Genomic DNA, 27,507 nt, shown 5'->3' with positions numbered 1-27,507 from the left:
AGTGCGAGTTGGACTCGCGCACATTATTTATAAAAACAGCAATAAAATTATGTTTGTTGTATGGGAGCCCCCCTTAAATATTTATTTCATTCTGTTTTTAGTATTTGTTATTATAGCGGCAACAGAAATACATCATCTGTGAAAATTTCAACTGTATTAGCTATCACGGTTCATGAGATACAGCCTGGTGACAGACGGACGGACAGACAGCAAGGTCTCAGTAATAGGGTCCCGTTTGACCCTTTGGAACCCTAAAAAACTATATATATTAAAGAAAAGTTTGAATTCTCAAACTAGCTCCTGCATAGTCCTTTTTTAAGGAGAGAAAATTTCCTAAAAAATAGTATTATGTCTTTTGAATATTAACTGAATAAAAGTAATGAATTAAGTGATACATACATGTACATCATGATTGTTGTGTATATATGAAAATCTCCTTAAATGAAAATTGTATTTTCTGTAGTAACTTACACACTGCATTTTATAAGTAAAATAAAGTTTTGAATAAAAAAACTACTGCTTCTATCGAGATTCACAATACAACTGAAAAATTAATAGTTGCAGCTCCTTTTATATCATTTTGTAGTAAAGATAACAACACAAACAATTCTTGTGAAGCTAAATATTTGTCTAGTGAAATAGGATAAAATAACAATTCTCAGAATGTATCATGAATATCATGATGGCATTCTGAACACTAAACATGATATAAATAGGGAAATCACAGTCAGACTTCTGGACTCCCAATCAGGCATTGTTCATGATTACCTGATTACCAAAATTGCAACTTACTTTGTTTGTTAAATAATGTATACTTTATTTTGGTCTCAAGTGTATGTATATTTATTCCGTAAGTAATATTTTAAGCTATTCTTTTTACTGGCTTAAGTACAAAACTTTAATTTAGTAAATAAAACAGTTGAACAATGTATTTACAGTAATGTTCATATTTTGTGATTCAGGTGTAGTCTTCATGAAAATATATATGAAAAAGAATTGAAATATGAAAAGTATCTTTAAAATATAATATAGTTAACTGTAACAATTATCAAGAAGATATATTTATGTATATTGTGACATTTGTGACTTCACATAAAAGGCACCTATAGTAGTATTCTAGTTTTGAACCAAAAACTACTAGAATTATCTAATAAATGAATAAAAATAACTTTTAACTAAGATACCATTAGATAATTCATACAGGTTAATCATTTTCCAAAACAACAATATGCCTTTCAGATAGCATTCTTAATTTTTAGAGAGATTTCATCAATTAATTTAATTAAATTGTAAATTGTCTTGATAATATCAACCTTTTCCCAGCATTCTAACAATGAAAGTCTTAGGCATAGAAACATGCTTGAAGAAAATGAAATTTAAATATTTCATAAGCAGAATATTATATGATAAAGAAGAAAGGTAAATGCAACTTTATCATATTATCTATACAATGATAAGCAATGCAATAAAATAAAATTATGATGAAAGGACACCTTTAAATGTGATGCTGTAATATATTAATAATATTTAAATGTTGTTTAAAAGTTTTAAATCCGCCAGTTAAACAAAATTGTAACTGTGTTCCTCTAAAGCTTGTAATGGGATGAACACAAACGCATCACTTAACATAGTTGATTGTTTACATTCCTGGATATTTGAGGCACGGAAGACGATCAACAGAGGGGACAATTAATCTAGTATAAATAGAGCGACAACGTGATACCATTTAAACATCGTGATTCGTAATACCAAAACTTTATTAGATATTTTTAACTCTGCCTATATATCCATACCCATATTTTTATTCGTTTTCGTAGACGTTAGGACTCAAAATGACGATGACTCACCGAATAATTTAAATTCACACAACGTTAGTGGGAATTCGGTCCATTATTGCAGCATACAACGATACAAAATCCAAGGGCCATCGCCACCCCGGATCCAGTCACTTTACGTTTCACGATACACAAACGTTTTTAAACGACACATAACGTAGAACTATGTAACCGATAATCACATAATTACAAGAAAGGTCATAGCGTAAAGACGTTACTGTGAGAAATATGCACTTGTTCACACAAAAAAACTAACAATTTAACGCACAAATGCCATTCTAGCCGCCTGTCGCTACTCGTTCCTTTCGTTCGACCGAGCGAGGCGGCGAAGCGGGGGCAGGCGGGAGCAAGCGAATATCACGTTTCAGGAGCACAGCGTACCAAGTATTTACCCATGAAAAAAAATAAAGTTAAATAATTATAAAATTTAATAGAGAAATATATGACAGCATCAGATACTATAAATATTGATATGCATTTCTGCTGTGAATAATTGAAACTACGCGTTGAAAGTCAAGGTTGAAATGAAAAACTTTAGGCAAATAGGCACGGCACAATGACAAGTTAGTATGGCAACATTTTTGTAATCAAATTTTATGATACTATGAAAATAAAAGAGAATACTATATATGAACACATTTCATATTTAGTTTGTTGAGAATAAGCAAGATTTATAAGTTTATTTAAACAATTTTCATTATAGTGATACCTCGATTACAATTGCTATAAAAATAAAACGGAACGTCATGAACATCTGTCAGGGCTGTCACGTTCACGAATGTCACTTTGACGTGAGAAAAATCCACTATCCAGCGCTTGGTATTTGCATGGCTTAAATTTTATTGTTCAAAAATGTCGCGAGATAAAAGTGTTTGGTTTGCAGAAGAGATTCTCTTAGATGCTAAGCTTATCAACTTCCAACTGGAGACAGGGGAGTGGGATGCCGTGGAGGAGATGTTGCGGGCCGAGGCGCAGCTTTCTCGAGACGCGGAGACCGGACGATTGCGACCGTAAGCATAAATGATATTGCGCTTTAAACACGTATTGTTATTCCTATATGCACTGCTGAATCACTCAATAACTGATTTTTTAAAGTAATTGTAAACAGTCTCGTTATTTGTACTGTTCTGGGTTATTATCTTTATTCAACAGACCACAGACTTACTTTATCATAAAGTTTTTATGTATGAAACACATTTTGGTGATACATGAAGTAATAGATTAATTTTAGATTTCTAAGTGATATGTAATATCATATTTGAATGTTTGTTGTTGAACCATCAAGTGGAAATATTTATGTCAGCTAAAGAAAAGGTGGAAACACCTACTGACAAAATTGGCATGGATCTTATGAGGTTATATTAATTTTGATTAAAACAATTTGATATATTTATAATCTCTGATAAGTGTATAAGAGATTTTAGAGACACTTAGAGACCTTTTACATCTCTAAGTAAATTTAAGCTAGTAATTTTGTGTAGCTATACTGTCTTATATATAACATACAAGCACAAAATTTTGTGTCTCACAGCTAGATGTTATTGTTATTTAAATATTAATATACCCTCGCTTAAAAGTCTTTGCTTAGGGTGGCATTGGTGATCGGGTCACCACTTTCCCGAATGAAGGTTGAGGGAGGCAATGGCTGAGATACGCGTCATACTCATGAACGGGTGCTGTTTGTGGAGACTGGTCTGCAATTAAGCTAACTTTATTTTTGAGTATAATTACAGTGAGACACCTCATTCGGTTCTCCTATGTTACTTATGTTAATGGGTGAATCAACTTTTTTTGTTTTGTTATCCTGTCCCGTTGTCCAAGGGACAACAGTGGCACAATTTGTTTGAAGAGACGTTGTATGCCATTCTATTAACATGCTTAGTAGGGGGCCCATTATGGACATTGGTTATAACGACCACATAAACGCAAGTTTAATTCATTTAAGTACCATAAAATCAGTATTTCAATGAACTTTTGTCCCCTGGACAACTAATCGTAACCATGGCAACGAGTGACGCTAAAAAGTTGATTCTCCCTAATGAATGTTAATTATACAGAATTTTGACTCTTAGAGACTATACATCTCTAAGGATAATTTGATATTAATCATTTAGTTCTGACATTTAGAGATATTTACACCTCTAAATATATATTTTTTTTGTATCTGTTTGAGTTTTTTATTATTATTATTTTAGTTGTTTTTGTCATTTGACATTTAGAGACTTTATACATCTCTAAGTAATAATAATATTTTACTTACTTTTTCTTTGAACACTAATACTTTAGTTTGCATTTATATTTTCAATGAATTGTATTTTATAATTGTTGATGTGGCTTGTTTTTGCTCGTATTCCATGTCGATGTGTAAAAGTGCCATTGTGGCCTATTTGCTGAGATGAAGTTTAAATAATCCTGTATTTCAACTGAACTTCATATATCATTTCAGTAAAAAAGCATCAGAGTACACCCTCCGTCTGATAGCTGAAGTGCTCCATATCATGCGGTTGGATGTGGAGCAGGCCTCTTACAACCGCAGCACCCTGGCTGTAGCCGAACAATGCTTGCGCCTCGTCCGCTCCTGTGGAGCCGCCGGCACCAAAATGCAGACATACATCTCCAAGGAGCTCTCCATTTTAGACTCCATGCTGATTTTAGCTACGGAATACCAACACCCAAGTGTTGACTTCCTAAATGAAGAGTTACAGAAGAAATATGAATCCTGTATGACAGTATTAATTCAAACACTTGGAAATTTAGTTGTCAACAATCCATTTAACCAAATCATGATTTGGAATAAATTTGACACAATAATCCTCAATTCCTTAGTGACTCCTAATGACAAGATATCTTCTGCTGCAGCCATGATCGTTTACAACATTTTATTGGGACAACCTAATGTGTTACCAGATGATGTTATGCTGCTCAATTCTCTAGCTTATATGTATAGCAACGGCAACACTGAATACCCGCATTTAATTATAGAATACTTAATTGGTGTTGAGAACACATATATAGAGAAGTTATACTCGAAATTAGATCCGGAATGCAGAATGCTAGTTTTAAATCTAGCATACAACATTTTGATGTCTACGGAGTCTCAGGATATTAATGTATCCGTTAATTTCGTGAAGTTTATGGCACATGAGTTTAAGACTAAGTCAGACTGTATTTTGAAGACGGTTGACAAGTATGTGAACACAATAGAGCCGCAGGAAGTAGTGTTTCTACTTGAGATCATCGCAACAGCTTCGAGTATGGATACTTATATGGATTGCTTGCAGAGTGACACTTCTTTGTTTATTAATTGTGCATGTAAGTTTGGTATTGTTTATTACTCAAATACCTATTTGAAGGGGTGGCTTTTGTCATGTAGAGCCCTGGCTATTTTGCCTGTGGAGGCCAGTTGACTAATTTTTTCCTGTAAGTATATTATCAGTATTTTGATGTAAATCTTTTTAACATAAATACATCTTCTTACTCTCCATTTGTTTGTAAAGACATTGTAAAGTGATTAGACTAATAAGACATAAAACATTTAAGATAATCAGACACAGTACAGAATTGCCAAACAATATGTTCTTTAACATTTTTCTAACATACTTGCACCACAAGAAAACTATATTGGATGAAGAGTGTCTGTCAACGTCATTTGTAGAACATTTAAGTCAAGCAAATACAGTCTGAAATTGAAATGTTGAATCTTGCTGCAATAAAAATACAGTACAAATTCCCATGACATCTCATTCCAGTCCTGCTGCGCGCCATCCACAAGCTAGGCAAGGAGAGCAGCAATTTCTTCTCATCCATCAACAAGTTGTATGAAGCTACTGGCCGCCAGCTGATTAACGATGAAAACGCTTTCAACACTCCGCCACCAGAAAGTAACTATTATTTACTTAAATTAACTTTCGTTTTCACAGACTAATTGGTGACCCACGGTTCAAGCTAATTTGGTTGTAATACTAACGCTATGGCATCTCCAATGTAAAGTAAACCCCAAATGGCTCAACAATTAAAGTCCATAACTGTACAGTCACGTCTGAAAATATCCATACGAAAAAGGTGCCAAAAATATGTATACACGACTTTACTGCCCATATATTAAGGTAGTGTATACATATTTTTGTCACATTTATCGTATCAATATTTTCAGAAGTGACTGTACTTGATCTGTAAATAAATAAATATTATAGGACATTATTACACAAATTGACTAAGTCCCACAGTAAGCTCAATAAGGCTTGTGTTGAGGGTATTTAGACAACAATATATATAATATATAAATATTAATAAATACTTAAATACATAGAAAACACCCATGACTCAGGAACAAATATCCATGCTCATCACACGAACAAATGCCCTTACCAGGATTTGAACCCGGGACCATCAGCTTCGTAGGCAGGGTCACTACCCACTAGGCCAAACGGTCGTCATTACAAATGGCAGATCTTATGCCTAATGAAAGGCATTGTTAAAAATTCCCAAAACAATGTTTCCTAATGAAAAGTTACAATATTTACGGTAGATTTATGAGTAATGCAAAGAAAGGATTACGTTGATGATTGATTTATGTAGCTTAATTTATCAAAATTTTAATCAGAGCGTCGAATGTTTAATATTAGACTTATATGGAATAGGATATTACCCGTGATTATTACCTTTTGTATTGTTTTGAGCTCCCGATATTTCGACGCAGTTACATGCATCTTGTTCAGGGTAGAGTGAGTGCGGAAAGAGAAGCGTCGTGGAATTTAAGGGAATCCATACATTCCACGACCTCTTCCCGCACAAACTATAACTGAAGATAGCTATCTATCTATCGCTATCTTCAGTTATAGAGTCTAGAGCAGAGCCCAACTGGGGAAGTACCTCCACCTTACAGAAAACCGCAGCCAAATAACACTAGACCCTACTCATAGTGTTGTGTTCCTGCCGGTGAGTAAGGTTGCCAGAGCTCAATGAGGGGGGGCGGGTTTAGGGTCGGCAACGCGCATGTAACTCCTCTGGAGTTGCAGACGTACATAGGCTACGGAGATTGCTTACCAGCAGAAGTGAAAACTTGAATATTAACATTGTGCATTTTTGATATTTTGGAATGGTTAGGGAATAATTTTGCACGAATTGCTTTAATGATCAGTATAAAAGTACTATCATTTACGTGGTAAAATACAATATACATTTATTGCGCTATCGTACACAATAATAATAATTTATATTACATTTAAAATGTAACACTTCAGAACTATTACAATTATTTAACATTAAAAAGTTTATATCTCAGAAAAATCAACTTCAATCCATAATTTCAATGACTCTTACACCATCATCATGGAGTTTTTCGATCAGGTCACGTGTCCGTCTTACGAATTATCAATCTGACGAATCTGTCGGTCACGTGACCTGTCGCGAGTTTAACATTTTTTCCCATCACACATCACACACCAAAAGTGCACAGCGCCGCTAAAGAAGTTTTCCCTTCAAAAAAGATAACTTTACGAAAATTCCGAAAAGTCTCAGACTTGACTATGCCAATTTATGATCAATACAAATAAAGAATATGAATGTGAATATGACTAATGATAATCTGACAATCATTACATTACGACTTTCAATAATTATGTCAAACAAAGTTCTCGGCCACGTGAACTATTTGAGTTTTAAGGATGGAACTCCTCTGGAGTTGCAGGCGTGCATGGGCTACGGAAACTGCACCATCAGGTGGGCCGTATGCTTGTTTGCCACCGCCGTAGTATAAAATATATATATATATATATATAATTTCAATGTATTTCTTCGTTTCAGTTCCGTTGACTAAAAACGACTCAGCCGACAACATGCTCTCCTGCAACGAGACGACGTCAGAGTGCACCGAGTCTGAGAGCAGCGAGCAGTTCTTCGAGTGCAACGAAATACCCACCTTCGACCGCTTCGAGCCCGCGGAACCACCTAAAGTTGGTATGTGATTGACTGAGTGAAGCATCTCCGTTTCGGTTTGGGCAAAAGTGCTTTGGAATATCCGGGTATTTTCCTCTACAGGACAGAATGCGTCGAGATATAAAATTAAAGTGATTTGAACCTTATGTATTCTAATTAGGCAGGTCCACACAGAGCGAGCGAGCGAGCACGTACGTGCGAGGCAACTTCCTTACGCACAAACCGGCCAGTGTAGACGTGCCTCGGCCGAGGCGGCGCGCTCGGGCGAGGAAAACGCACGCGCCGCCTCGACCGAGGCACGTCTACACTGGTCGGTTTGTGCGTGAGGAAATTGCCTCGCGCGTATGCTCGCTCTGTGTGGACCCGGCTATTTCAAAATTTCTTCAATTGTTTATCTCGAGTCATCAACTTCTTCCCGCCGTGTACCAAAATAATAGTACTATTTACGTATAGTATGTATAATAGGTCGCGCTGGTGGCCTACTGGTAAGAGCGTGCGACTTACAATCCGGAGGTCGCGGGTTCAAACCCCGGCTCGTATCAATGAGTTTTCGGAACTTATGTACGAAATATCATATTTACCAGTCGTTTTTCGATGAAGGAAAACATCGTGAAGAAACCGGACTAATCCCGACAAGGCCTCGTTTGCTCTGGGTTGGGAGGTCAGATGGCATTCGCTTTCGTAAAAACTAGTGCCTACGCCAAATCTTGGGATTAGTTGTAAAAGCGGACCCCAGGCTCCCATGAGCCGTGGCAAAATCCCGGAACAACACGAGGAAGAAGAAGATGTATAATAGGTCGTATTTCTCCAGTCGATAATAGGAGATATAACGCAAAACTCTGCATAGGGGGCGCCTCTAGCACATACTGAGGGTCTACCACGAAACACGAAAATCGTAGTATCGTTATCTGCCTCTCTATCCCTCTTGCTATTCGAACGATAAAGAGGCAGATAACGATATTTCGATTTTGCCGTTTCGCGGTAGGCCTCTGTAAACAAACCGCATAGTGAAAACTTCTCAAAAAACTGTTTACGGCATATTATGTATAGCTTACTCCATGATTTAGAATATATGGCAGTGCTACTCTCTGGCGGCAGAACATTGCAGTAATATTGTATGGATTTTTATTAATGGCTGAGCGAGGACTACAATTAAATCTCCCACTAGCATAATTTTTATTTTTAAATAAGTAAAATAATAATTAATAATTCAGCCTACATACGTCCCAATGCTGGGCACAGGCCTCCTCTCATGTGCGAGAGGGCTCGGGCTATAGTCCCCACGCTAGCCCGATGCGGATTGGGGACTTCACATACACCTTTGAATTTCTTGGCAGATGTATTGCAGGTTTCCTCACGATGTTTCCCTTCACCGAAAAGCTAGTGGTAAATATCAAATGATATTTCGTACATAAGTTCCGAAAAACTCATTGGTACGAGCCAGGATTTGAACCCGCGACCTCCGGATTGAAAGTCGGACGTCATATCCACTCGGCCACCACTGCTTTAATAAGTAAAATACTTTACCTTTATTTTTATTTCAAGATTAATGAAAAATATTTCCAGACAATCCAGACGCGAAAAACGGAAACGCCAATGTAAAAATCGACAACGATTTAACCAAAGTAGCTTTCAAAAGGAGCAGCTCGGTACCAAAACCGGACGACCGAATAACAGTTCTCCCAATGCGAAGGATAAGTCTAGAACATAAAATAGACATCGGAGATGATACTGAACCTCCACTAATCATAGATGCAATGTCACCAAACGGTAACATGAATACCATCGCAGAAGTAATACCAGCAGCGTTGCAACCTAGACTAGAATTACAGCCTACCAGCAGAACGGAGTCTCAAGATAGCTCTCCGAATGACCCACCTACAGAAATACATTTACCAAAAGAAGAAGTAAAGAGTGAAGTCAAAGCATCACCTAGTGAAATCTCACCACCGTTAGCCGATAACCCTCTGGAGACAGAATCACAAAAGCAATCCCCGGATGCACCAAAAGAGGTCAAGAAAAGTCAGAATTTGTCAACAGACTTTGACTTAAGCGAGCAGTTGCAAAAAATTCTGGGTATATCGGAGAAGAGAGTGGATCCTAATGCGGAGAAGAAGGAACCGGTGAAGGAAGTAAAGATAGCGGAGGATAATGTAGTGGTTAATAAGGTGCCTTCGGTGAAGATTGACTCTCCTGAAAGCCAGAAGACCAGGTAAATACTAGTATTATGTTAACAATTTGAAAGTTATATTTTTATTTATTTTTTGTAATGTTTTCGGAGTTGGAGGAGTTCTTCCTTGTCGTATCCTCATCTCATGGCTGAGGGACGTGAGGTCCGTGGACACTCTTCACCACTGCTCCCCAAGCCTCTCTTTCTTGGGCCTGTAAATTGGTTTTTGTCTCTGACGTTATTCTGTCCGCCCAACGCTTGGCCATACGTCCATCCCTACGCTTCCTTGCCATGCGGCCAGTGATTATGAGCTTTTCCAGACTATCTGGCCCTGTCCTGGTCAGATGGCCGAAGAAACCAAGTACACATTGGGTGCAAACAGGGAGTTATCGTCCCTTAACCGTAATGATAAGTAAAAAAATCCTTCAAGAAAAGAGCTTACTCCTATAAGTACGTTTTCTTTAGCGAAATATGTGCCGTTCTCAAGCAAAACGTACCACATTGACAGGTTATTCGTATAAAGATATTTTTTACATGTTCATATGACCAGCTGACGATCTTTCCACCGCGATACAACCGGCTGACGGTTTATTTTATTTAAAATGGCTTCTAAACTATCATCTGAGACAGTATCAATCGGGAGGCAATGACTGGGTTTTTTTTACATCATGTTATTAACAGACGGTCTTTCCACCGCGGTACAACCGGATGACTATTTTTTTAATTCATGATAGCATCAACCAATGTATGATTTTGTGCCAATTGCAGTGGAGACTGCGGGACCCTGGGGAACAGGGGCTAAGGCTTTTGTAAAAGAACTCGGTCGCCGATTTAGGGATAGGGGCTGTGATCTGTGATCCACGCTCCGGGTTGTATCTGGTGCAGGGGATTTCATTGGCTATACAGCGTGGAAACGCTGCTAGCGTAATGGGATTTTTTGGATCGGATGCGATTCTGGGTGGTTCTTTTTAAATGAAATGACTGTGTATTGAAAATGACGAAGCCTGTTGCGGATAGCTTTATTGTTTATGTGCAATGACGACGCCTGATGCCGATTTTTGGAGCCTGCGTATTTTATGAATAATTAAAAATTTATATCCACAACTTGATTTTGATTAAATAAAGAATGATAGCATCTAAACTATCGTCTGTCAAAGTATCAGCCGGGAGGCGATTACTGACGATATATGCTCCCGATCCGCGGTCTAAGCCATTTATTTAACCTTTTGAACGCCACGTGAACCTTGTCGGAATGCACGAAAGTTGATGTTGGGCTGCACACGCGCGCGTCAGTTGGGCTTTCACGGAAGTTTTCGCTATCGAGCCTCGAAAATATGGAATGATTTACCTCCCCCTCTCCGTACTAATATGTCATTACCAACATTCAAAACTTATTTGAAAAGAACAAAAGAGAAAAGAGCTTTTAAAAGAACAAAAACGTGAACGATGATAAATGGATAAATTGCTAAACTAAAATTAAAATTAAAACGCCAAGGGCCCCATTGCTAGACAAAGATATGTGAACAAGTAATTTATACCTATAAAAAACTTTAATTTTAATTTAAATGAGCACCTACTTTAATGTGAACGCAGGCTATAAAGGCATGTATTCTCCCTAAAGCTAGCAAGTAATTTTAGTTTTTATATAAGCAAAGAGATAGGTACGGGCTGAAAAACAGCGCTGTGCAGTCACCAGACTCGCGGCAAAAGCTGAGTCCCGAGCCCATTGTCGCACTTAAGAGTTTGAATGTAAACAATAGTTCTATATGGTATATTATCATAGTTCTTAAAAGCTGTATACTTATTGCTACTGTCCTGTAATTAATGCTTATAGAGTGGTTGATTGTTTAGTCGAATCAAGTTGCTCAGTCAAAACGATTAGTCAATAATGTTTGCTGCTGCTTGCTGTATGTACTATTTATTTATTTTTTGCGACAATAAATGACTTTTTATTTTTATTTATTTTTTATATCTTTGGCGTTGTGGTTTAAGGTATATTTCCAATTCGTAGGTTGGGAGCAGTCGACATGACAACTAGCAAGACCCTCTATACAAGCGTAGAGACAGTGGAGCGGCACGTCGCGTTCGGTTTCAAGGCCGCGTTGGTGCGGACGCTCGCTAACCTCTGCTGGAAGAACCAGGCTAACAAGAAACAGGTACGTTTTGTCGGTAATCAAGTACTAGATATTATTTATTATTTAATTTTTTTTAAATATTATTGGACATTATTACACAAATTGACTAAGTCCCACAGTAAGCTCAATAAGGCTTGTGTTGAGGGTACTTAGACAACGATATATATAATATATAAATATTTATAAATACTTAAATACATAGAAAACACCCATGACTCGGGAACAAATATCCATGCTCATCACACGAATAAATGCCCTTACCAGGATTTGAACCCGGGACCATCAGCTTCGTAGGCAGGGTCACTACCCACTAGGTCAAACCGGTCGTCAAGATAATTGGCTACTTGACAGATTTTTGTAATGAATGTCAATCGATCTTGATTTTCCTGAGGATCAAATGTCTATATGGGACTCATGGCATTTAAGCAACACAAAGGTCAGTAATGAGAGTTAAAGTCTGACGCTCGCACTCGACGATTGAAACGCCTCTAACAAAATAATATTGTAATGTGACGTCACATTACATTAGTCTATCCTAAATGTATGGAAGAATAAGAAATCCACCAGTATAATCGGTTCGGTTGGCCTAGTGGGTAGTGACCCTGCCTACGAAGCTGATGGTCCCGGGTTCAAATCCTGGTAAGGGCATTTATTCGTGTGATGAGCATGGATATTTGTTCCTGAGTCATGGGTGTTGTCTATGTATTTAAGTATTTATAAATATTTATATATTATATATATCGTTGTCTAAGTACCATCAACACAAGCCTTATTGAGCTTACTGTGGGACTTAGTCAATTTGTGTAATAATGTCCTATAATATTTATTTATTTATTTATAATATTGAAATATATAGAAACCACCCATGAGTCAGTCCCTGCTCCTAACCCTGTCTATACACGGTGTAACATGAGGAAACCGAAAGATTTTAACAGTGTATTCCTAATCACATTTAGGGACTAAAATATCATATAAACTTTTCTGGTTTGCGCCTAGTTCAGAGTTAATACCAGTTTTAAAAAATCCACTTATTGAAACGCCTTTTTGATGGCGATGATGCCATTATGGGGCGTAGTCTAAATATCCGTATTAATAATTCCTAGGTTTTACAAAAAAAAATCGTAATAAATCATTTTCAGTAACAGTTTTACTATATCATTATCTTTTTATGTACAAATACATTCAAAAATTTGAAAAAAAAAAAAACATTTTATTTTTTTTGCAAAATTTACTTAAACTCATATAAAAAAAAATCATTATTATAGCCTCAGAAGTGCGTGGTTAAAATCTTTCGTGTTCCTCGTGTTACACCGTGTATATCTAAATTTACAATTTCTTTCAGATGCGGGAATTGGAAGTGATCTCCGTGCTGCTGGATTGCTGTAACATCGACGCTCGGAATCCATGTATCCTTTATAATGTGTTGTGTACCTAAAAACCTTTTCGACGCCGTGTCAAACACACACACACGTCACTGAAGTGTCAAAACTGAAATTGAACTTTATGCATATGCACGTAGGTCTTTGTTGCTCTGTGATATATGACGCATTAATCCACCTTCGGCGTTGGACTTACGGTGCGGATATATCCGTCATTGGCGTCAAAAAGGTTTAACTGTTTAACTAGAAAGTAGCTTAAAATACTGTCATTTGGCGAAACCAATTTTATGATTCAATGGCATTTATTGATAAAAAAAACCTATTCGAATAATATTATTTTCTAAAGTAATATTGTTTTTTAAAGTCTTACATTAAGAAATGTAGCAATTGTATAGGTTATTTAATTGATTATGCCAAATTTTAGTAACAATTTTTTTTTTTTAATGAAAAACGCCCTGTCCCGTAATTTAACCCCGAATCACGTATTTTCAATGCAGTTCCCGTGAAACCTGAAATCAGATTTGGTTACCCTAAATACCATCCTAAGCTAAGACCATAAAAATCCCTAACTCGAGTACAGTAATAATGCAATGGGTAATCTTCGCCGTGCGCAACCTTTGTGAAAACTGTCCCGAAAACCAGGTAAATTCAGAGTGCCTACCGCGAACCACGTTCGACGTGTTGCCTCCCTGTCACGCTTACGTACGAATTTACAAGTGCAACAGAGAGGCAACACGTCGAACGTGGTTCACGGTAGACCCTCAGTTTTCTGTTTAATTTTGTGCCCCATTTGAGAGTCCGCAGCAAGCTCGGTTCTCCAACAAACGTAGTTGAGCTCTCATTTCAAAACGACTAGCTAGATTGCTCTGAAACTGTGTACTAACAATAGGATAAGGTATATCTAGTCCTGTAATTAGTTAATGTACGAATTTAAATTTTTTCATACAAAACTTGTTTTTTCTCTCTTTCGTTTGTTCAAAGTTTTTTATTGTATATAAGCTGGAGCTATACACCGTGGGCCAATTAAACCCGACAGATTTTAACCACGCATTCCTGAGGTCATAAGGAGCAAAATTTTCTTTTTGCCGAAAAAAAATTTCCTTTTGCGTTTTCTGCACACGACACGTTATTTATTTTTACACCTTGGTGAAAAAAAAAAACATTACAACGAATAAGTAAAGTTTTTTTTATTTACAGACGAAAATTGCGAGTTTACTATAAAACTTTAATATCTGTCAGTAGGTATGTCTAAACCAAGTCACATAGTGGCAGCGTCACAGCTAAAAAGGCGTTTTTGACTAAGTTATAACCAGAGATCGGACAAATTTGCGTCATTGCTCGCAATAATGTGGACATGACTCCAAAATTAATCAAATATGTAATCATTTAATTAATTTCTTACTTGACTTAAATTTTTATTCCTAGTCAATAAATACAAAAGTTTGTTATAGTATAGATTTATTAAAGAAAATAATCAGTATTTTTTCCAAATTTACTGCAGTCAGTCTATTTCTTTTTACATCAAAAATATACTTAAGTGCTGAAAAACTCCGCTCGCACTCCACTGATGTTAATGGGGCAAACTTAAGTAGTTTTATAAGAATATTATTATTCCAGTATAATTCAGAGTTTATTTTCTGTTCTTTGTTTAGTTTATCCCGATTTTGAGGTTATCGCCCACAACTTAGAACAGAAAATAAACTCTGAATTATACTGGAATAATAATATTCCTATAAAACTACTTAAGTTTGCCCCATTAACATCAGTGGAGTGCGAGCGGAGTTTTTCAGCACTTAAGTATATTTTTGATGTAAAAAGAAATAGACTGACTGCAAAAAATTTGGAAAAAATACTGATTATTTTCTTTATTAAATCTATATTTTAACAAACTTTTGTATTTATTGACTAGGAATTAAAATTTAAGTCAAGTAAGAAATTAATTAAATGATTACATATTTGATTAATTTTGGAGTCATGTCCACATTATTGCGAGCAATGACGCAAATTTGTCCGATCTCTGGTTATAACAGAAAACATTGTATGACATTTTAGTCTCTAAATGCGGTCAAGAATACACCTTTGAAATCTGTCGGGTTTAATTGGCCCACGGTGTATAATCTAATTACAGGCATAGATATACCTCATGTCATTGTATGTGCGAAGTTCCATTTCAATCCAACAGGTAGTTTGAAATGAGAACGAAACTCCGTTTGTATGGGAAGGTGTTCAGCCGAGCTTGCCGGGGACTCTTAACACGTTCCCTGTGCTTTTTTCAGGGGTCCGTACTTCCACTATGGGTTCACAACTGAAAAGTCAGCACACTTGGACGTGATTTTGTCATATAATTTTGTATGGGGACAGTGAACGGGTTAACCCTTTTCCTGGCATAGTACGATTTATCGACCACATACGCGCCGTTAGAATTTCAACTTTAACATTCCGATTTAAGCTTCAAATTAGATTACACTTTCAGGAAATGTTCATCATTTAAGAGCATGGCTCTTGTCGGTGGAGTAGACGCCAGTTTTCGCGGTCCTCGGCCAAGTTCTTTAGGTCCGTGTAAGACACGACATTTACTTTTCCTTTTAGTTGCTGCGTGTAGCGTGCTCGTGGTTTTCCTCTTCCTCTTCTACCTTCGATCTTGCCTTACAAAATAGTTTTAAAGAAAGTGTCGTGTCTTATCAAGTGACCTATCATTTTTCCTCGTCTATTCTCTATGGTCCTCAGTAGGTTTCTCCTCTCTCCAACAATTCGCAGCACTTCCTCGTTTGTTTTTTTCTCAGTCCAACTTATTCTCTCCATTCTTCTCCACAACCACATCTCAAAAGCCTCCAAGCGTTTCCTATCCTTCTGCCTCATTGTCCACGTCTCACACCCATACAAAGCGATGCTCCAGATGTATATCTTAATTAGGCGTTTTTTTATATTCTTAGATATCTTAGCCTTTAGCAAATGTTACTTGTCTTCAAATGAATCATCAAAGCTGGATTAATTGGAATACATTTGGATTTTTTGGGAAAACCTTGTAGATTGGTGCGGCCTGGAAAAGGGTTAAAGTTGCGAAGAGTTGGTTATGTTATAATAAAAAAAAACTATTCTGGTTTTATATTTTGCAGTTATTCGTAGACGACCTACAAGTCTAAATCAGTTATTATGCGCATGTCAGCCTCTCATCGTTCACGCTCCGTAGCGTATCGTAGCTATCTCTCTCTATCACTCTTCTTTATTAGTGCGACTGTGACAGTTGCGTTTCGTTCGCCACGGAGCGTGAACGATATGTACGTTGGCTACGCGGCCTGTTTCGCTACTGCTTCGAAACTAAATCGTGACTATATCGCTTCAAAAATTCATATTGTATAAAGGGCTAAAGTTCCACATCCATAACAGCGTTGTCTGCTTGTCTTCTGCATTGCAGCACTCTGTAAGTGTTTACTGACATTTGGAAATATAATTACAGGAGGTGATAGCGAAGATGACGCTTCAAGGGCCTGTCGACAACGAGATCCTTAAAGACATGGGCCTGACGCTCAACACAGACGGGCAAGGGAACACCATCAAGCTAGCACCGTACCCTAGATAAGCCTATGTGGCCAGTATAACAAGGATCGAGATCAGCGAGGTTATTAGATAAAAAAAACCGCGACTCTCACTCTCTCAGTTGGATATTTGACACGCAAAGAATGCCAATAGGGTGCGCGTTGGGTCTGCCATCTTGTGGCGTGAATCGGAAACAAACATGTACATTGATCTTTCACGCCAAGCGAGTGCTGCCATCTACCGTCCTTAGACGTTTTCTTGTATAAACTTCACATTTACATCTCGCGCCAAAAGCTAACGTCTCCTGTGCTGCCCCCTACAGTTGATCCACGCTCCCTATAGATGTGGCCACAACGTACGCCTATAATATAAAATTGCTATACTTACAGTTATTTTACTGGCAAGAAGGTGAAATAGTTATTTGTGTCCCAAGGGAGGAAAAGTAGGAAATTGCGTGCCGCGTGTAAAATTGGCAAACACACGGGATGAAATGTCCTACGTTTCCTCCCGTGATGCGCATACTATTTTTCTGCTCGACGGAGCCGGAAAGCGGCAACTTCGTTTAGCGCAGCGGGAGCAAAGGGAGTTTGACGCTTTCCGCCCGGAGGGCAGAAAATGTTATTGAAGGGATTAGATAAACAAAATCCTAGCTGAAATTGATTGATTTTGTGGTCACCGTCGAACGTCAACTTTTGGTAACTGGAGTTACAGTATAATAAAAGAAAATTTGAAATAGAGGTGGATTGTGAAATAAACTTTGAAAATTTCAAATTCTTTTTGGTATAAGGTGTAATGTACGGAGCCGTAAGACACTGCTCACCAAACACTCCGTTTGTTTCACTAATTCCTTCAATTGGATGTGCTCAATGTGTTTACAACATTAATAAATATGTGAACTATATTTATGCAACATGAGAAATATTATTCAAATCCGAAATAAATGGATAACTTCAATATGTTTTTTATTGAAAATTTCCCTGCAGTTTTCTTTGATCTTTTGTTTGAGATGGGCATTGAACAAAACTTAAAAAAAAAATGTATTTAAAAAAAGCCTGGCTAGTGGCTTTTTTACTCTCCAAGTCTCCACCTTGAGCCACCTTGGGCCAAAGTATGAACAGTGAACAGTATGATACGCTTTTTCAATTTTAACACTTCCAGGGCCAGATTAAGACATTTTGATGACCTAAGCATTCTGAAACCACGGTCGGTGTCCATGGCAAGTCCATGGGCTTCGATTTAGGCAGCCAGTATCTGGTACAGGTATCTGGAGGCCCCTCTTATTTAAAAGCGGTTTTAAACGTGCCTCAAACAGTTTTATTTGACAATTGTGACGTTAGACGGTTGATTGACGTTTATCTCAGTGTCGATCGCCTGAGACGGTGTTTTAATAATAGGTGTTTACTTCCAACTAAAACCTTTTGAAAATGGTTAAAATCGCTCTCCAAATCAGAGCCAACTTAGAATGTATCGAGAAGCTTTATACCAACCATCCAAACTACCAATGGTTCTTAAAACTGAAGTGCAGTAGCTGCGGCGAAGTGTCCGAAAAGTTCCACGATCTCACGGAAGCCGACAAAGTGCCTCAGAAGCACAACCGGTCCGAAACAAACCTCCTGATAAAGTGTAAACTGTGCTCCAGGGAAAACAGCATGGACGTCATCGAAGGCAGCAACGGTGAGACTAGTTTTGTAAACATAACCTTAATTATACTGTTATTGTTTTGGAATTATTATTTAGCGGAAATTTTACATACTGATTTATAGCGTTAACAATTTTATACATAGCTACTAATTCTCGCTTGGTTGCAGTTCACATATAAGTATATTTAAAACTATTAAAAGCAGAAATGACTACACATTATTCAAACTTGATAATTTGTAGTTTTATTTTATTTATTTATTTATTTAAGCCAGGACCAGGACCTCTTGACGAGTAAAGGCCTCCTCCATTTTACTCCACATTCCCCTGTCTTGGGCTATTGTTACCCAATCGTCGCTGGCAAACTTTTTTAATTCTTCGGTCCATCTTTCGAGTGGGCGGCCTGACTTTCTTTTACCGGGAGGTCCCGCTCATGTAGTGACTCTTTTTGTCAATTTTTTTGTTGTTCATTCATGCTACGTGACCAGCCCATTTCCATTTTAGTTTCTTGCAATGTGATAGTACGTCGATAACTTTAGTCTTTTCCCTTATAATCATAGTCTTCCCGTTCCCTTTGTAGTTTTAAAGGATTTTATTTTCTGGTTGCTACGTGATTTATTACTTAGCAGGATTTGTTACTTTTCTTGATTTTAGGTGCATTTACAAATGAGGATGCTGGTAAATTCAAGACGCTGGTAATATTTGACTGCAGAGGAGTGGAACCTGTTGACTTTGAGCCTAAGTCTGGATGGATTGCAGAGGCTGAAGAAAATGGTATGTATTTATCTGGCTTTTTGTGTTGAGCATTGTTGTAACATGGACATAATATATAAATCCACCAAACAATTGAAAACTATGACATATCAATGACATTTCTAATATTGATCGTCCGAGATAGTACTTGCGTTTAGTAGCCAATGCATAAACTCATATTAAACACTAATAAATATGTAAACAGGCCCTAAGGCTGTACGAGTATATGCTTGTGTCTTATTAGATAAAGATAAATCACTGATTATCACCAAAAAGGAGTTTTACATAGAGTTAGAATTAGAATAGCAGTTTTTAGAGAATATTACTTAATTTAAGTTCAGGAATGCACCCTTGAAATTAACAGACTAAGAAAAATACTATGTATTGTACAAAATATTAAGTTAATTTATCTAAGGAGGTCATAGCTATATTTTTTTAATTTAGCCAGTTTTAATGGCCGATATCGTCCTCTTTTCATGGCAGCTTCCAATATCCTGCAACGAAGTGTTGAAACAATTTATCACTTGTTCTGTTGCTATTCTCTTCTGTTTTAGTTTTTGATTTTAGGTGCCCCTAAAACCAGTGCCGCGTCTAACAGACAGGGACATAACATCATTTACTTTGTTGTTTTTATGCCAAATAAATATTTTTCTATTCTATTCAAATGCCTTCCCACTTATTTAAATAAAACTTCTAATTTCAGGTAAAAAGTTTGAAGATGTAGATCTCACGGAGAAGGAGTGGGTGGACTATGATGAGAAGAACCAGACCTCTGTCGGAGTGTACGAGCTGGAGTGGCAGTTCGTCAAAGTCAAATAAGTGCTTTTAATTTTATCTTGTTATAAACAATGAATTTACACTGTAACTATATATTTATGTTATAAATAAACCATGCTCACTAAATTAAGTATGGTTCAAATATGCAACAGTCATACCTAAATACACTCAACATCCCTGATGATGATGCTCTCCAGGGGCCCATTTCCCGAACGGTATTAGACTAATATTATTAGTTCACAAACTGTCAAATCATGGAAACCCATGGAAAAATGTCAAATGTGGAAACCTGCCGATAATTCCGCCGATTTCAGCCACAGACTGCTCTGGAGTAGGCAATTTTTAATTAGCATTATTAGAGTGTAGCTGATCCACTCCCTGGGGCCTATTTCTCGAATGGTATTAAACTAACATTATTAGTCCACGAACTGTCAATTCATATGGGTTACAATAGCAACACACACAACGGGCCCCTGGTGCGCCCTTGGATGGCTCACCTTACCTTACCTTCCTGCTGAATACTCGAGCGCATTTTGGGTACGTCAGCACACCACCTACATAGTTGTAGGGAACTGAGGTTTGGCGGCTGAGCCATAAGCTCATCTCGTTTTCTGTCGAGCACATTATATATAAATGCAAAAGTAACTATGTCTTTTAGCTCTTCACGCTCAAACCGATTTAGATGAACTTTGGTATGGGGATAGTTTGAGCACCGAGGAGGGACATGGGATAGTTTTTATCATCATCATTATCTGACGCAGGGGAAGACGCGGGCGAAAGTTAGATTTTTGCATATTTTTTTAGAATTGGTTTGGTACGCCACAAATAAAGATCGAGTAAATTAAAAATATTTACAAAAATTAAGCTTTAGGAATGTAGTTGGCCTTTTATAGTATAAAATGGTGTAGAATACAACTTGCTATGTTGCTGGAATCGTAGCATTTTACAACTAAAATTGCACCTATGTGTGGTGACCGCGTGGCTCTTTGAAACTTTTCATAATGCAGTGTGTGTAGATGTGTAAAATAAAAGATAAACTTGTACTTCTAATTTGACAACAAAAGTAGAGGCTGTCAAAATCTGGTGCACGTTTTGTTTCTTAGACTTGACCTCTACTTTCCTTGTAATATAATAAATGCGAAATCTGTCTTTGCGCTTAAACCGCTGAACCGATTTTGATGAAAATTTTAATTAAGACGAAGTCATGGGCAAAAGCTAGTACCCAATTACTATTTTGAACTAGCGACACGCTCCGGCTTAGCACGGGTTAAATTGAACCTTTATTCTTCCCCAAGAATCACTTTATTGATAAGTGAATATCCGCATGAAAATCCGTTCAGTTGTCTTTGAGTTTATTATGAACATACAGACAAACGCAGCGGGAGACTTGAAAAATTAGGAGTAGTGATGCGATAAACCCCGAAATCTCGAATCGAGAAAAAATCGAGATAAAAAAAAATTCAATGGAACAGTAGTTTTTTGCGATTTCGGAGTTGGCTCCATACCTAGTAAAAGTTGTTCAGTATAAGTAACATACGACCCCTCAAAAGTATGGTCAGACATAACAAAAGCACCCTGTAGTTCAAACAATGGAGCATGCTAAGTAGCGTGTTTACATATTGCTTACTCAAGCGATCCTTCTCATTTTGTTCCGTTGCCCGCTTCCGAAATCACGCACGCTAGCGACCGGAAAACATTCCCATTCAACGTTCGAGGAAATGTTTGGGGGAAAAGTCAGTATGCCATTAGGAAATGCGACTAACTTCGTATATTATGTCGAACGATTGGAACTCGATTGGCGCGAAATGTTTTTGTTTGAAAGATGAATCGGTTTTCTTGTACTTTATGCCTAGTAAAAAGAGTTTCTTAGTAAAGTATTTTCCAACTTTTTTCTCGCGATAGTCTTTATTTCCTGGATGCGATGTTTTTACAATAGTTTTTGTTACGTAGGTAGCCTCGTGGTAACGAACTGAATTATGATTTATGACGCAAACATTCAGAATAGTCAACTTTTTAATTTTTTTATTACGAAGTCTTTCGAACGGAATTGGGTCAAAATTCTCTTCGTTGTCTTATTTCTAACCACTCTGTCACGCATGTATTTATGTCTTCTATAAAATGATTAAAAAAAGTTGAGTGCTATTGCATGTCTTTCTAGCTGTACATTATAATTTACATGAGATTGTTTTTTTAATTTCATCTCGTACAAAAAGCTACACTCCGTCACATTTTTTGGGACAAAAAACAAGACAACGAAAAGAATTTGGACCCAATTGACATGTACAGTCAACCAATTAGAATCCTAGGCCACTATAGAACCTTGTCGCTTTAACTACTAGATACTTGACATGCATCACTCAATAAGCACTGTCGTAGAAGTCATTATGGCATGGTTCTATAGTGGCCTAGGAATCAAATTGGTTGACTGTACGTAACCCCGGTACCTAGAATATTTTTAATTCACATTGTTTCGTTTTGTCAGCAATTCATTTAACCAAGTCAATTTTGACAACGTAATTTAAATTGTGGGTCTTTTCACACTAGAGTGCGTAGCCAACGTGCCAATCGTTAACGCTCCGGTGGGGAACGAAACGCAAATGTCACTATCGCACTGATATGGAAGAGTGATGGAGAGAGATGACTTCGCTATGTTACAGAGCGTTAACGATTGGCACGTTGGCTAAGCACCCTGTTGTTCTAATTTTGACAGAAGGTGACCATAGAAACATCATAAAGGTTGAATTCTTTACTTAGTTTCATCTAAATGACTATTCTGTAGCACAATATTTTTAGAACTTAATTTTTCAGCTTATTGCAAAAAATTAAGGTGATCTAGACATTTTTTTTATGAACTCGACTGTACATTTGATTAATTTTGCTAAACGTTGACTCAAATATAACTAAAAAACTATATGTAGCACTGTTTATACCTACCTGTTATCACATCGTAAAAACCGATGCTACAAATACATAACGATTTTTTGCCCGTTACCCACACACCGTGCTAAACCACAACGTCGTATGTGTACATCAGTTCCATAGTAAACCGTTTTTCAGTGTGTTTACGGCAGATATCGTGTCTCATCGAATGGCTCGCGTGCGTGCATGCTTCCCTTTCCGCGGGCCTTCGATGCTCTTTTCTATCGAAAGTGGACGAATTTTCTTTCTATATGTTTGTAGAAACGTAAGTTATTTGCGTCTTAAAGTATTTTAAAGTAATATTAACACGAATTCAGTCATTATTTTATTGCGTGCCCTTTTATATTATTTTATTGCGTGCGTTATTATTTATTCTCCGTTCCTGACGTTGCTCGCAGATCAAGTCTCAAATACCTAGTCATAAATGTTGATTTGATCAGTGTAACTCAAAGTATTTTTTAGAAACTAAAAGAACCGAAGGCTAGCGTACACGATCCGCGGTTTTCTGACCCGGGAGTCATAAGGCATAAAACGAAGGATGAAGCCATGCTAAATTAAGTGTAAGCTCTATAGAGCGATACTCAAGGGACCGGAGCTTTTTTAACGCCATTATATAGATAAATTAATATAAAAAATAAAGCAACTAATAGTCAACAAATGTCGATGTTGAAGTGAATCGTTATATCAAGTGACGTTATATGGAGTTTACTCTGTATCTACTTTACTATCATAGCCAGTGGCGGATTTTCCCTAAGGCCCAGTAGGACCGGGCTTAGGGCAGCCATAACTAGGGGCGGCAGTCTATATGGGTGCTGAGCAACCTACTTACTACAGAGCTTAGGGCTTATTAGGGCTGCAAATTCGTCACTGGCCAGACGTTAACCATCAACCAATTGGCCATCAAACATTGGCCCTGACCACATAATTCACTACTAAGTTCTAGAGAGTACTAATTGGCTGAAAGCGACAGTGCGCTATGATTAGTTCTATCACTTAGCCGGGTGAACGGCTGGCGGACCGTCACACTTCGCGCACCTTATTATGGAGACACTACACGTGTGTAATCACTGTACGCTAAACTATGTTACTTATTTTACTTCGCTAAATAATTATTACTTAATGTATCATCACTGGACCACGCGACGTAATTATTTAGATGTCAGCGACATTTGGGAGGTTGAAACGTTGATGCGGTTTTCTCTCGATGCAATGTGAATGACGGCAAAGAACCTGCATTTGTAGAATTATCTATCTAATATCTAATACTAGTAATAGAATAAGTACAATGCTTATTTTATAATCCGTCTACACGTACGTAAGTCTAACCTATTTGTTCATAATATGTTACTGTACAAAAATATTTTATAATTGGTAATTGATAACGACTAACGACGTTAAGTTCCCTTTATTAATAGCGACCGGGTCAGAGCGCTAGTTTCGGAAGCTAATAGAATACGTTGTATTTACAAACTTACGTTTATAAAAACTGTATATATTGATTCATCCTTCCTGAACTGAGCTAAAAGCATTTATGGAGATATTAGTCCTCCATTAGTTCGTTCTCTGGCGGGCCGTCAGCTCAATCCCCAATTGTAATCCACCGGTGTATTCTAAAACAAGGCCCGTCGCCTCATAACTGCCCAAAACTCGCCTGCCCTGCCCAGAGCTTCGGCTCGCACGACCCTGTCCATGGTACCTTGACCACAGGGGTCCTAAGGTAAAGTCTGCCACATGAAAAAATAAAATATCAAAATAAAAGTCCGGACATCACCCTAAAAATACCGACCTTTCTCCAAAATCTAATTATCATTTACCATTACCACGTTAAAGTATAAAAGCGCTCATTAAACCCCTTAGTCCAAAACCTTTCGTAGGCTACTAGCCATAGCCACCATATGCTGTAGCTACAGCATAACCTTCCCTTAATTTTGCCCAAGTCCAAACTTAAAGCTAGCTTCTGTGGGTTAGTTGAGGTTCCTAATAAAACCCGACACTCCCCAAGTTCCCCCGCAATCCTGGCAGAGGACCAAAAATCCGGAAGTCAGGGGAAATCCAGGGGCAATCGTAGCTTGGACGACTTTGCTGAAATAAATAAAACCACCACGTATCACAGCACCACTCATTTACTCAATTGCACACCACACATTCACACGACAATAACTTATTAACAACTAAACTGTTACTAATTACAAAAAGTGTCATGAAACTTGTCGAATGTAAAACACTGATTAAATTGATATCTTTAGCGCCTGTTTCACAATGTCCAAGTGAATTCCTGAATAAGCTACTTGCCACTTATCTGACGAATAAAGTTAGCATTGGCGTTTCACAATCTTCAAATAACCTTTACGGTACATATGGTGCTACTTTCCCGCACGCGTGCGGGAATGTGCCCTTTCCGCGCATATGTCGAAACTTTAAAGAGACATATGTACTATAAAACGTTGTACGATACACGTGCGAATAGGTAATTCGCAACTCGTGTCAACTTAAAACACTCCCGTCGTGTGTTAACTTATCAGTTCACCACTCGTTGCTAATTTCCTATTTTCAGCACATGTATCGTAAATAACTATTACGACTTAAAGTAGTTTTAACTGGCAATTTATTTATTTATTAGTTTGCTATCCAATACTTTACTCAGAGTTTGTGAAACAGGACACTAAGTCAAAATAATTTAGGGTCAGTACCTCGGGAAACTATGACATAACATTACCGCTTATAAATGTTCTAATTCTGAGTACAGTCAGCATCAAAAGTAGCGGATGAAACAACGCGCCAAAAGTATCTGATATTCCGGATAACTTTTCCAAATATAGATAAATTGTTAAAAATCTTTTACAGTCTTAGTTATTCTATATTAAAGACATCACTTTTTGGTAAGCTGTTACAGGATGGTAGATACTTATGAAACGTTATTTGATCCGCTAATTTTGATGCTGACTGTACAGTCCACAAATGAAGAACTTTTCAACACATTTTGGACACATATTATCGTTCGTGGACCTTCCAATTGTTACGGGAAAAATTGATATAGTACATCTACATTTTTCCTAGTCTTCATATTTTTGACAATATCTATAAGTTAGTTAGTTCATGACACTTTTCATAATAGAACGATAGTACAATAATATGACCTGTAAAGGAACTGACGAAATTAGAAGCTGAATATTTTAGTATCCAGTTGCAGAGATAAGGAAAAATAATACCTTTGGAGTTTACTGTACGTCCATTTTGATCGCAATAAATTGTAGACAAGGTTGGCCAAAAAAAGCTCTAACAGCTTGGCAATAGAGTCGTATTTAGGTCATTAAAATCACTCACAAACAATACCTAAATACTTATATTTTCAGCTTATTTTCGACTTCAAAATTCGTTGTGTCGATTCGTACTTTTCTCTTCTAAATTATTGATAGCTTATCTACTTGGTTTTGAAGAAATACAAATGACACAGATACCCCAATGCACTAGTGTTACAAAACTTCATCCCTTTCGAGTCTTAGTTGACAAAAAAGGATGGACGCTATCGATAAACACTAGTAATCAAGCAACCCTCTTGGGTTGAGATTTTCTATCTTTAATTCTTTACACATAATATTATTATAATTAACAGGCTATTTACACTCAGACTACTCGCAACAATACTTCCATTATTTTAAATTAATTAAATATTATAAAAAATAAATCATTTTGGTTGAATATTTGGTTAGGTAAGGTCACTTTAACCATTGGTTTGAAAATGTGGCATTGAAGATATTACTTAATATGAAATCAACAACACATTCTGTGTTATATTTGATTTGATTTTACTATATTTCCCAAACATTGAGAAACATTCGACTGGAATATACCCGATATTTGGCTGAATAGGATCGCATTTATGGGCGTGGGCGAATCAACTTTTTGACCGACAGTTTTGAGTGTCTCTTGCGTTACTCAAATTGTCTCTGGAGTTACCAAGAAATCGGGCCTCTAATGTACATAGTTTCTGTTTATTAGGTTTAACAATTGGTGCCTTGAATGTTTTAACAAACCTACACCGTAAACTGACATATAGAAAAGCCATTAAGGTGAAATTATACAACGAAGTATAAAAATTGCGGACAAATTAGTGTCGGTCTCGCACGTTGCGTCTCGCTATACATACATGCTTTATGAAAATGCGTACGCTTGTACGTGCACGTTGCTGCATTTCTGTCGGTCAACTCACACGCAATTCGCCCCGTGGTTATAGAAACGGCCTACGAGTATACGAAACACAGCAATGAGTCAGGTCACATAATCAGCACAAGTGACACACTTGCCATATTATGCTTTTAACCTCTGACGCGCACAAGTTTTTACAGTACCATTTTAACATAATAACATTTTTTTTTTAATCTCAACAACCTAACATTGTTTTGGTATTCGAACGTTGGCACTTGAAT

General features: G+C 37.2%; 3 protein-coding genes across 5 annotated transcripts in view; 2 read left to right on the top strand and 1 right to left on the bottom strand.

Annotated features, from left to right (window-relative positions):
* The window catches only part of LOC133525317 (E3 ubiquitin-protein ligase SH3RF1), a 75,808-nt gene extending 73,423 nt beyond the window's left edge, over positions 1–2,385 (bottom strand). Inside the window, exon 1 of the mRNA XM_061861605.1 lies at positions 1,848–2,385. The gene's annotated coding sequence lies outside the window, so the exon portion shown is untranslated. The remainder of the gene's footprint in view (positions 1–1,847) is intronic.
* LOC133524736 (ataxin-10) lies at positions 776–17,097 on the top strand. Of its 3 annotated transcripts, none has more exons than XM_061860882.1 (10): positions 776–850; positions 2,719–2,845; positions 4,282–5,147; positions 5,585–5,716; positions 7,641–7,793; positions 9,339–9,984; positions 11,954–12,098; positions 13,420–13,483; positions 14,037–14,098; positions 16,914–17,097. In XM_061860882.1, exons 1-10 carry the CDS (start codon positions 808–810, stop codon positions 17,034–17,036), a joined length of 2,361 nt encoding a protein of 786 aa, XP_061716866.1. In that variant the 5' UTR covers positions 776–807; the 3' UTR covers positions 17,037–17,097. The 3 variants fall into 3 exon arrangements, with proteins under 3 accessions (XP_061716866.1, XP_061716868.1, XP_061716867.1); XM_061860884.1 differs by lacking the exon at positions 776–850 and adding an exon at positions 2,377–2,398; XM_061860883.1 differs by lacking the exon at positions 776–850 and having other exon boundaries at positions 2,502–2,845.
* A 1,237-nt stretch (positions 17,098–18,334) lies between these two features.
* On the top strand, positions 18,335–20,291 carry LOC133524743 (UPF0587 protein GA18326). Its single transcript, XM_061860896.1, has 3 exons — positions 18,335–18,667; positions 19,286–19,405; positions 20,088–20,291. The coding sequence occupies exons 1-3, from the start codon at positions 18,418–18,420 to the stop codon at positions 20,201–20,203; spliced, it is 486 nt and encodes a 161-aa protein (XP_061716880.1). The 5' UTR covers positions 18,335–18,417; the 3' UTR covers positions 20,204–20,291.
* The last annotated feature ends 7,216 nt before the right edge of the window (positions 20,292–27,507 follow it).

The sequence above is a fragment of the Cydia pomonella genome, chromosome 14 (genome assembly GCF_033807575.1).
Source record: "Cydia pomonella isolate Wapato2018A chromosome 14, ilCydPomo1, whole genome shotgun sequence".
Taxonomy (NCBI): domain Eukaryota; kingdom Metazoa; phylum Arthropoda; class Insecta; order Lepidoptera; family Tortricidae; genus Cydia; species Cydia pomonella.
This window is presented reverse-complemented; position numbering and strand designations above follow the sequence as displayed.

What these genes read in the sequence shown, in the direction of transcription:
- LOC133524736 (XM_061860882.1), top strand. Translation starts at nt 808, where the DNA reads ATGTATACTTTATTTTGGTCTCAAGTGTATGTATATTTATTCC. An exon ending in ACCAGGCTAACAAGAAACAG is followed by an intron (nt 12,099 to 13,419) that starts GTACGTTTTGTC and finishes AATTTCTTTCAG; the next exon opens with ATGCGGGAATTGGAAGTGAT. An exon ending in AAAACTGTCCCGAAAACCAG is followed by an intron (nt 14,099 to 16,913) that starts GTAAATTCAGAG and finishes ATATAATTACAG; the next exon opens with GAGGTGATAGCGAAGATGAC.
- LOC133524743 (XM_061860896.1), top strand. Translation starts at nt 18,418, where the DNA reads ATGGTTAAAATCGCTCTCCAAATCAGAGCCAACTTAGAATGTATCGAG. An exon ending in CGTCATCGAAGGCAGCAACG is followed by an intron (nt 18,668 to 19,285) that starts GTGAGACTAGTT and finishes TCTTGATTTTAG; the next exon opens with GTGCATTTACAAATGAGGAT. An exon ending in TGCAGAGGCTGAAGAAAATG is followed by an intron (nt 19,406 to 20,087) that starts GTATGTATTTAT and finishes TTCTAATTTCAG; the next exon opens with GTAAAAAGTTTGAAGATGTA.